This window comes from Emys orbicularis, chromosome 3 (genome assembly GCF_028017835.1).
Source record: "Emys orbicularis isolate rEmyOrb1 chromosome 3, rEmyOrb1.hap1, whole genome shotgun sequence".
Taxonomy (NCBI): Eukaryota; Metazoa; Chordata; order Testudines; family Emydidae; genus Emys; species Emys orbicularis.
The window spans coordinates 179,568,924-179,579,543 of record NC_088685.1 but is presented as its reverse complement, the minus strand read 5'-3'; the positions used below and the strand labels follow the sequence as shown (position 1 = coordinate 179,579,543).

The 10,620-nt window shown below is 45.4% G+C and overlaps 1 protein-coding gene across 2 annotated transcripts; it reads left to right on the top strand.

Moving 5' to 3' along the window:
- Positions 1 to 1,568: 1,568 nt before the first annotated feature.
- SIX2 (SIX homeobox 2) lies at positions 1,569 to 6,148 on the top strand. 2 transcript variants are annotated; one of them, XM_065401638.1, is made up of 2 exons: positions 1,569 to 2,128; positions 5,845 to 6,148. In XM_065401638.1, exons 1-2 carry the CDS (start codon positions 1,569 to 1,571, stop codon positions 6,146 to 6,148), a joined length of 864 nt encoding a protein of 287 aa, XP_065257710.1. The 2 variants fall into 2 exon arrangements, with proteins under 2 accessions (XP_065257710.1, XP_065257709.1); XM_065401637.1 differs by having other exon boundaries at positions 1,569 to 2,134.
- The last annotated feature ends 4,472 nt before the right edge of the window (positions 6,149 to 10,620 follow it).

Here is a 10,620-nt window from a genome sequence, read left to right as displayed (position 1 = left end):
CTAAAAGGATACAGAAATGTGTGTGAGCACCTGAAAGTATATAACCTACATTTATTCATGTATCTGACCAAATTATTCTTCTACAGTGGATAGTTTACATCTAGTCCCTAGTTCATCTATCCAATCTCCCTATCTGATCCCCTCAGATAGACAGATGTGCACAAATATGTGAAGATTAAATCCATGCCCCGAAGAGTCTGCAAATTAAGACTTCCAAGGGAAATGAAGATCTGCTTTAGAAAGTGTCTTCTACCCTTAACTTTTGCATTTCTTGTGGCTACATAACATAGCCCTAGATGTATAAACATTCCCCTCTTTTAAAGTAGAAATATATACACCGAATGAAATGTATTGCTGCTATTAAGTTATCGCAGGCTGGAACTTCAATTTAAAAGTTGTTGATAGTTGACTTTGAAATATATGGTAATTCAGAGTCAAATACAATAATTTCCTCGCTCCCAGCCGCCCGGGGCTAAGTCTAGTTAGTGTGTAAATGGGATCATGGATCAAAAAAACTGGGTCTACGTTGTACATATGGGACCTTTAATATTTATCAAACTACCCACTTTAAAAAAAATAACCCCAAATCTTACTGATAAGGAAACTCCTTGTGGCAGTTGAAACCCAGCGAGAACTCAATTTCCTCCCGATCCCAAACAATGGATTAATTATGCCTCCAATGTTTTACCCATGTGAGCGATCTGTAAGAGGCTTTCGCAGGAGTTTGATTGCAAGGAGGGTTCAAAGACAAAAGTGCTGGGGGACGTGTTGGTGCTGCAGCGCCCCCGCGGTGAGAGTCTGTGGCCAGAACGCTTTCTCTGGCGGGCCCTCCCTCCTTCCCTCCCTCTGTGGGTGTTTGCTGCGTCAATCACAGCGGAAATTTCTCTCTTTCTAATATCTCAGCTCGCAGGGCCGCCTCTGAGTGGATCAGAGCAATCTGTCAACCCAGCCGGGGAGCCACCTCAAAACAGATCGTGTTACCTCTGATTGACAGCGTCACCATGGCAAATAATTTGACTAAAACTATTGTCTTCTCCTGGCAGTCCCCGGGTCAGATAACTGGACCAATCAGAGCGCGGATAATCACTTTTCATGCCAGCTTAGAATAATATTATTTAAAAAAACAGAGAGAAGAGGAGGAGAGAAAGGAGAGACAAGAGGGGGAGCTGGACTTAACCACTATATTATGTTGAATCCTACAGTGAAGGGGGAGGGGGGCGAAAAAAAGGGAGATCCCAACCCGGCGGAGGAGGGTGGGGGTGGGAGAGGAAAGACACCACCACTGTGAGCGCTGCTGATACCAGACAATAGAGGCACAAAGTTACTCTCCGAACTTGGACTTACAAAAAAGTTTTCACGTTCGGTCTCCGCCTTTGATCCTTTTTACGCTCAGCTGCTGATGGCTGCCGACTGCAGAGCGGAGCTGTGACTTGTGCCGGAGCGTAAGTAGCCGCTCGGGTGGGTTATACATCCATGATTGGTGCTTCTCTCGCGGTCTGTCCGTCCAGGTCTATGTGGCCGCTTTGTACAAGTCCGATGATTTAGATCGGGGAGGGGGAAAGGGCACCATGTCGATGCTCCCCACTTTTGGATTCACCCAAGAGCAAGTGGCCTGCGTCTGCGAAGTGCTCCAGCAGGGGGGCAATATAGAAAGGCTGGGGCGGTTCCTCTGGTCCCTACCTGCCTGCGAGCACCTCCACAAGAACGAGAGCGTCCTCAAGGCCAAGGCCGTGGTGGCTTTCCACCGGGGCAACTTCCGCGAGCTCTACAAGATCCTGGAGAGCCACCAGTTCTCTGCTCACAACCACCCTAAGCTCCAGCAGCTCTGGCTCAAGGCGCACTACATCGAGGCGGAGAAGTTGCGGGGGCGACCCCTAGGGGCAGTGGGCAAGTACCGGGTCCGCAGAAAGTTCCCCCTGCCCCGCTCCATCTGGGACGGCGAGGAAACCAGCTACTGCTTTAAGGAGAAGAGCCGGAGCGTGCTGCGGGAATGGTATGCCCACAACCCCTACCCGTCCCCTCGGGAGAAGAGGGAGCTGGCCGAGGCTACCGGGCTCACCACCACCCAAGTCAGCAACTGGTTTAAAAACCGGAGGCAACGCGACCGTGCTGCTGAGGCCAAGGAAAGGTACGAGTAAGTACCCCCTTCTCGCACGGCTACTGTCTCCCGGTGCTTGTCTAGCTACCCTTGTGCCCAGCCCCTTCGCAGCCTGCGGTCTGTACCCAGGCAAAAACTCCCCCCACCAAAGTCACTGCGAGCTTTTGCTTTTCTTTCCCCCGAGCAAGGACTGGGCCCTTACTTTGGACCGCAGATTTCTGATTTTCTCAAGTCCTGAAAAGGAGGTTCCGGTCCGAGCTGGGAAACCCAGATGATCACTGACCTTAAACATCGCAGGGCCCTGAATTCCCTTACGCATTAGGGCTTCCTTATTATTTGCTCGTTTGCACTTCGTGTCCCTTCAATTTGGGTTTGACACCACTAACCAAAAAGACTGAGAGTTTTGATGTGGTATAATCGTTCACCGCGTTTATATCCCTTGATTATTATTTTTTTTTTTTGACGCACACAAAAAATAAGTTGTTAATGTGCCGTTAATGGTCCACTTCGGAGGGTTTTAAAGGGGTAAGATGAAAAATATACTAAGGGAGAGTGGGACCAATAACACCTAGTTAGTGAGGAATACACCGCAAGTTAAAATAAACAAGTATATTCACCAATACAGACCAGCCTGTATTTCCACCCCCGTGGAGACCTTATTTCCAGAACATTTCATGTAGGACTTTATGTCTTTTAAACTTAAGGTATTTTGACTATCTCATGTGAGATACTTTTAACTGGTGATCAGCAGGGGCATTCATCAGCCCCACATATATAGTCTTAAGTGACAGGAGCCTAGTTTATTCAGCAAATGTTAATGCTCTTGAAGTTTCAAAGGAACAGTGTCTGGGGGTGCATCCACCTGAACCAGGTTCAGATAGAGGGGAAGCTTTTAATGAGGCTGAATGGGGACGAATAATGCGAAAAACTCTCTGTAGACCAGCCCTGTGCTGGCTGCTTTTCCATCCGTATGTTCATTTACAGCTCCCATATTTCAAACGGTATCCTATTGTAAAGATAGTTTTGTGGAAGTACTGTGATTGATATACTCCAGCCTTGAAAATACCTGGACGAATCCTCCAAAGATTTAGATCTCACGCCGTAGGCCTTGGCATTGATATATACACCATGGTCTATGCAGCCAATACATTAACAGACCGCACTCTGTATGTATACCCAAACGTTTCCCGTGTACGGGTTTTTGGAGAGTTTAAATACTTTTTTCCTCGTGTGTTAGCAAAGGTTAACTTAAATGATGACGCCGGGCCTTCTCTCTATTCATCCTTTCTGTTTACTTTTGGAAGGAAGGACTAGAATCTTTTACATGTTCTCTGGAGTTTAAGTGCATCCAGATACAGTTATTCACACTAAGAAAACAATGTTAAACCTAATGGCTATACCTTTACATTGTGACGCTTTAGCTTTAGAAGCGGAGCCAAATGGTTTAGAAAAAAGTGTCCTCAAAATGTACTTCTTAGAAGCAGCAAATAGTGGCTTCTTTGCCGAAATGCAGTCCTGCCCCGCAACACTTTGCAGGGCTTTGCACCTCTGTCGGGACAAATCTGATCGCATCGACACATTCTTCTCTCATTTGTCCCCGTGCCATCTAACTGACTTCAGGGGAATGACGCTGGGGTAACGGAGAACAGCATTTGGTCTCCACACTGTAAATAGTGTTTGGTGAAATTGTTCCTAATGTCAGATACAGGCTGAGAGCAGGAAACCTGGACATAATATTTAAAGGGGCAATCTCTTATCTTGTTAATTAAAATGCAATTTGCATCACTTCCCAAATCGATGCTCCGCAGGCATAAAGTGTAGGATTTTCTGGTACTTTAAATAGGTGATATTTTCTGTATTAGATGAAGAGAAGAAACTATTAATCGCCGTACAGCGGTTAATGTCTGGGGGGGCGGGTACTGTTAGATGTTTTTTTCCCCAATAGTTCCTATGCACTATTGGAAGCTTGTCAGGGAAGCGAAATGCAGGATTCCAATTTCACAATATATACTTCTGTGTGTATACACAAGACATTTGAAATCGCAAGTCCATAAGGGTTTGATCATTTTGGCGGTGTTGGTAATTAAAAGTATTGAAAATCTACTGCAGACCATTCGCGGGATGGCTTAAAGGTGACTTCATTTTTAGTCTATGTTGAATGTGCTTGGGAAATGTTAAGCACCGCATACAGATGATTAGATTTACGCTTAGCTGTGATATTCAATAAGGTTTGGATTCTGTACAGATTTGCTCCATACATTTCCCCAAACGTGCTAGTGCTTTAATTTTCTTTCAAATCCCTGTAAGTGTTGGTTTTACTAGATGTCAGAAATCCTTTTATTGCTGATAGGAGGGACTCACCTTCAAATATCCAAAGGAAATGAAGGTTACATTTATTCCTTTCATTTCTGAGGAATCAAATTTTAAAGGTCTCCAGAGACAAATAAGTTTTTTGACATAGAAAAATACACTCAACCTAACATTACACTCTAGGCGTCGGAAAACAGACCTTTCGTGAGACTGCCATTCTGTCAAGCAACTTCTTCAGACAGAGCTTTCTTTTCAAATTTTATTATTTTGGTACTAAGTGTCTCCAGCCACATCTTGCAGCCCTTGCCGAGACTAGTTCACACTGAAGGCAATCCTTTAACTTCGTCCAGTAAAACCTGAAGGATTTGGACCCTCTGTCACTTTAAGTATAAATACACCGCTGTACCAGAGGGCTGTACATAGCCTACAGGGGCCTTTCCCCGTGTATCAATATCACATTTGGCCTCTAACTTTCAAAGTAACAAGTACAAGGCTTTGAAACCCATCACGAAATCCCCAGTGTTCACCATTGCCACGGTCATGAAGATTCTAACAATTCTCTGTCTCTTATATACATATGTGAGATACATACTCTCTCTCTCTCTCTCTCTCTCTCTCTCTCTCTCTCTCTCTCTCTCTCTCTGTATGTATGTATATATTTGAGATAATGTTATGTCTCTCTTATAAAGAGACTATTCTTTTGGCTAAGCAGAGCAAAATTTGGCTCCCATTATGTGCCAGTATATTTGCGCTCTCAGTCTAATATCGACCAATAAAAGAAAGAGAGGAATGTAATTACGAGGGACATTTCCTTGTAGGACTCAGGAAATAAGCACGTTAATTCTGTTCGCTTTCCTTCTTTTACACATGCTTGGGATACGTTTTCGGGTTTAAACTTCCTGAGGAAAAACGGAGTCGAGGTGTCGAGTTATTTTATCAAAACCAAGACTTATCCGGATGACCCAACCATTTAAGGCTGATCTGCGTAGACTAATGAGAACACAAATTGAGTTTGTTTGCCTCTCCAGGAGAAGGCGTGGATGAAATTCTGCTTGTATAAGTACTGTCTCCCGGGGTGATTTTAAAGTGAAATGCCACCCTTTTTTTTCTTTCCTTGCCCCGTCCCCCCCAAAGCTATCCAAACACTTTGCAGGAGATGGATGGAGAAAATGACGTTTTGTCAAAGTCACACTTTCTGCGGGGCTAGTGGAAAACTCTGTTTACAAGCTCTGCAGACCTTAGACCTTTGTGCCAGACGAAGAGGCCTTTAAGGTTTGCAGAGTTTGTAAACGGACTGTATGTTTCTGTTACCCTCCAGTTGTCTTCCCTATGAGCCCACATCCTGCAGTCCCTGCAGCTGCCTGTCTAGCTCCAGTGTTACTCAGTGCTGTATCCACTCCACTCTAAGATCTCCCTCCCTTTTATATTTCCTATAGGGAAAACAACGAGAATTCCAACTCCAACAGCCACAATCCTCTCTCAGCGTCAATGAACGGGAATAAGACAGTTTTGGGCAGCTCAGAAGACGAGAAGACGCCGTCAGGGACCCCTGATCACACTTCTTCCAGCCCAGCTTTACTGCTCAATTCGAACCCAGGCCTACAGCCGCTCCATGGCTTGGGTCACCCCCAAGGTCCTAGCGCCATTCCGGTACCCAGTGCGGACCCTATGCACCATCATAGTTTGCAGGACTCCATTCTCAACCCCATGTCCTCAAACTTGGTCGACCTTGGCTCTTAAAACTATTTACACGCTCCCCTCACCACACCCCTTCGGGTTTTTTTTTTTTAATCTCATTTGAAACTTTTAAAGTGATGACACACTCATTAGTGGATCTGTTGTCCCTCTTTGGATGGCTGGCTGGCTGTAGCTGTTTGGAAGGTACTGTACTAGACTGTATGCAGTTCTGTTGTGACAAAAGTCTTAAGGGTTGTGCAAAGCTGGTTTCAGACATGTGGACTGTTCGCTAGGACTTGTGATTTAAGCATAATGCTAATATGGTTCTATGTAGCAACTATTTTTTCCAACCTTAACTTCACAAAGCTCTTGGAATTTTAATTGAGCAGTCTTGTCTGTGTATGATAAGACACCTTGTATTTGGGGGGAGCGTAAGGTTGCTGTTTACATGCCTCCTTGGAAGACACCCATCGCTCCCGTTATCCTATTGTGTAGTTATATATCCGTGGCAGGTGTACAAACAATTACAACTAAGAATACAACCGTTTTAGTCAAGTTCATAGCAGCAACACGCGCTCTAGGTAGACTCTGTAACTTCCTTGTAGCTGACGCTGTGCAGAGAGCCAGCTACTTTCGCCTTGTCCGTGTGGTGCTTTCGCCATTTGTTGGGTGGGAAAGGAACTAATGGCCCGATCCTCAGCCCAGTTGAAGTCAATGTTAAATTATCCCATCGACCTCAAACGGGGGCAGACGGGGGCCCTAAAAAATTGCTGCTCATTGTTAGACCTAAACGACAGTATCAACCGCGAGTCACTCGACTTTAGTTTTGTTTATTGTTTATATTATGTGAATACGTTCTTTGGGAAATATTTCTGCTTTTATTTTATAATAAAATTTAGAAATCTAACACAGTGTGCAGTACTTAATTTGCATCTAGGTTGTTTTCGGTTTGCCCCAGCCTCTAAAATACCAGATGAAGCCAATCGCACAGTTTTGTGCTGCATTCTGGCTCGTGGTACCTTCTCCATCACTACTCATTCGAAGCCAATTTCTGCGTCTGAGCCTGATGCGGTCAGATCTGCCATTGTCTGAAGGAATTTTGTCTGTTTAGCATGGGATTTTGATAAGATTAAATGATGTATCGTAGGACCAAGTTGCTTTAATCAAAGAGAAAGGTGCCTCCCTTACACATTAAAAGTAGGAAAGTTTAAGGGGCATCTCCAACTCCCATTACTCTGAAAGCAGATCATAATGTAGTGTCTTGGTGTTACACTATTTTGATTAGAAGACTGGAGGCACAAAGTCTGAAATGGCAGCTTACTCATTTTTAGTTGCAATTCTTTGACTGGGCCTTTCCAGAGCAATTGCTAGAAGATGAGCGCCAGTTTCTCTACTCTGAGTCTTGTAACCGCAAAACCCCAGAGGCGCACCCCGTACCCCTTCTCCGTTTTCCCGTCCCTTTCTCCCCGGTGAGAGAAGGGTCTGTGACTACGCCCACCCCGTCCCCATCGGATGGTCACAGGAGACTAGCAGGAGAGCCAAAGTGAAAGAGTCGATTTAAATCTTGGGGTGGGACAACATCTGATCGCTTTACGGTAATCGACTCCCCCCCCCGTTCACTCTAATCCCCCAAGAGGGAGACTTTGGGGGTTTCCTGCAAGGCAGTGTCTCCAACATGGAGACAGCTGGAAGTCCACAACCACCAGCATCCTCTGAGCAGCCATCGCGTGGGCCTGCTCAGGCAACACTCCCAACTGATCCCCGCAGGAGCTTTGCCTGCATAAGGCGTCCTGGGCCTCCCACTACGGCTTGGTTTTTGAAGCCGGAGTATTAACAGACCCCCTCCCCTCCAACACACACACACATCCCTACGCGCTTTCTCTCTCTCTCTCTCTCTCTCTCTCTCTCACACACACACACACACACACACACATCCCTACGCGCTTTCTCTCTCTCTCTCTCTTTCTCCCTCTCTCATTCACACACTCACACACACACTCTCTCACTCTCTTTCACACACACTCTCTCTCTCTCTCACACACACACACACACTCATTGTCCAACCCTTTGCGAGGAGAGGGAGCTGAGGCGGTGAGAGGCTGGGGAAGGGGTAGAGGCGGCTGTGAGAGGGACTGAGGGGTACAAGGCCCGTCGGAGAAGGGGGAGAGGAGGAGAATGTAAGAAGGAGAGGGCGGCAGGCGGCAGGTGAGGAGGTGGGAAAGGCGAAGCTCAGCAGAGATGGGACCCTGGCCCTAGCGGTCCCATGGGATGGGATCATTATCAGGGGGAGGCGAGAAGAATCGAAATCATTTTTACCTGGGGTCAGTATTTGGGTCTGGTCGGGAGCCCTAAATCCCCTGTCCCCACCTGCATCTGTAGCCCTAGGTATGAGCCTCTCTCCGTCTCTTCCAGCCCATGGCTGGCTGGGGGGGGGCTGGAGGGGCGGCCTAGCTGCAGAGTAAATGGAGCGAGTCAGTATTAAAGTGCCTCTTATGCACATAGCGATCCCACGCTCCAGCGTGTCCTGCCAGGGCTGTGCTTATGCTGCCCACACCTTGCAGCCGTCGCCAAACTACTGACACAAACAGAAGGCGTTTGCACTGAATCGCGGCATTGACTGTGTTTCACTATCGTTTCCGGTATCCCGGTGACATCCGACAGAAATACATGGGAGCTAAAGATATAGGTAACACAACCAGGCAAGCAGCTGCGTGCAGCACAACACGAGGAAGTTCATTCTCTAGGGCTTTTTGTATATTACACCATAATTTGACTGCAAACATCATTTTGGATACCTCTGTCTATGAGACTGATACCATCAGCAATCCATGTCAGATATTTTTAAGAACAAGTCGGAATTAGAGTTGCACTGCTCACACCAGGTTTAATTAAAAGATAAGAGGCGGGTTTGGTTTCACTAAATGTTTAATAGATTTTAATGACAGAAGACATCATTGTGACAATCTAGTCTGACCTCCTGCACAGAATTTCACCCAGTGATTCCTGCAGGAGACCTTCCAGTTCTCTGCTAGTGCTTTAATGTAATAGGCGGTCTATTAAAAAAAAAAATCTGAAAGGTTGCAACGTGTTTTTTTCTTTTCTTTTTGGATTGCTGCTAAAATGCATTTCTCATGCGTTCTGGAAAATAAGCCAGGAACACTATGTGGCTTTAAGGGGAGAAGAAATATGTGTCGATCAGCAAAGATCGCATCCAGCTTTCAAGAGCTTACTGAAATTTCAATCAACTGACTTCAGGGGGAGTTTTGTCTGCATAATGTCCGAATAAGCTATTTTAGGGCAACACCAATTCATATATGTGCTTGTAGGTGAGGTGTCCTACAATACGTTTCTCTTAGGGCCCTGTCAATGGGAGTCATCTTATTGATTTCAGTGGGAGTTGGATCAGACCCTAAAGCAAACGCCTCTTCACCAGTTATGAATCGAATTACTTTAGTATGTTTTGGATTCAGTTGGTAAACAAAATATTTTATAAGCAACAGAGGGTCCTGTGGCACCTTTAAGACTAACAGGAGTATTGGGAGCATAAGCTTTCGTGGGTAAGAACCTCACTTCTTCAGATGCATGACTTACTTGCATCTGAAGAAGTGGGGTTCTTACCCACGAAAGCTTATGCTCCCAATACTCCTGTTAGTCTTAAAGGTGCCACAGGACCCTCTGTTGCTTTTTACAGATTCAGACTAACACGGCTACCCCTCTGATACTTGAAAATATTTTATGTCCTCCCCCCCTCCCAGGACTCCTGAGACTTGGGAAGTTTAGTATAAACTTCCCCCAAATTCCAGCTCTTTGTGTTAATATATTGCGCCAGGCAATTTGGTTTTTAAGTGCAGAGCTCATGTGTCCAATTGGATTTGTGTGCCATCGTGTATCATCTATTTTTTCGTCTTATGCTGACCTACTTGTGTGCATCTGATACTCTTAGCTATGGGTTTTAATCCTTTTAAAAGAAACATTTTGCAAAAACTAACGTCGGTGTTGCCTAAGATTACAGAAGATTCCCCGAATTATCTAAAATAATACATGCATGCGTGTCAACGATTCATTCATTCATTCATTCAATTGTATGTAGTGATCAAAATCGAGTTTGGGATCAACGAAGAAAAATGACTGGGCTAATAAAACACAGCCTCGAAGCAGAAAATAAAACCCTACGGCTTTGCCCGCTGTAGAAAAATAAGGTTATTGGGGAAAGAGTAGAGCCGTGAGGAGAACGCTTAAGGAGCCGGTAGGAAAACAGGATGGGGTTTCGGTGGTTAATAAAAGGTCATATTGCTCAGATGAAAGTAAATGAACGGATAATAGGGTGAGAAAGGCCCTTTGAAATCCAGGGGCGATGAAAACTTCTGTGGATTGTGGAGGGGATCATATGTATATACAGTATGGAGAAGGGACGGGAAAACGAGCCATTCAGTTCAATTATAGTGAGTTAAAAGCAGAAATCTTGCTGTAAAAGAAGCTGGAGGGCAATCTGTCAGTAGGGACACACTCTTCCGCCTACATCCAGGAAAGGGACA

Bases quoted from the DNA above. Each gene is read 5' to 3' on its own strand.
- SIX2 (XM_065401637.1), top strand. From the start codon at position 1,569: ATGTCGATGCTCCCCACTTTTGGATTCACCCAAGAGCAAGTGGCCTGC. The intron at 2,135-5,844 runs GTAAGTACCCCC...TATTTCCTATAG, and splicing joins GAGGCCAAGGAAAGGTACGA to GGAAAACAACGAGAATTCCA.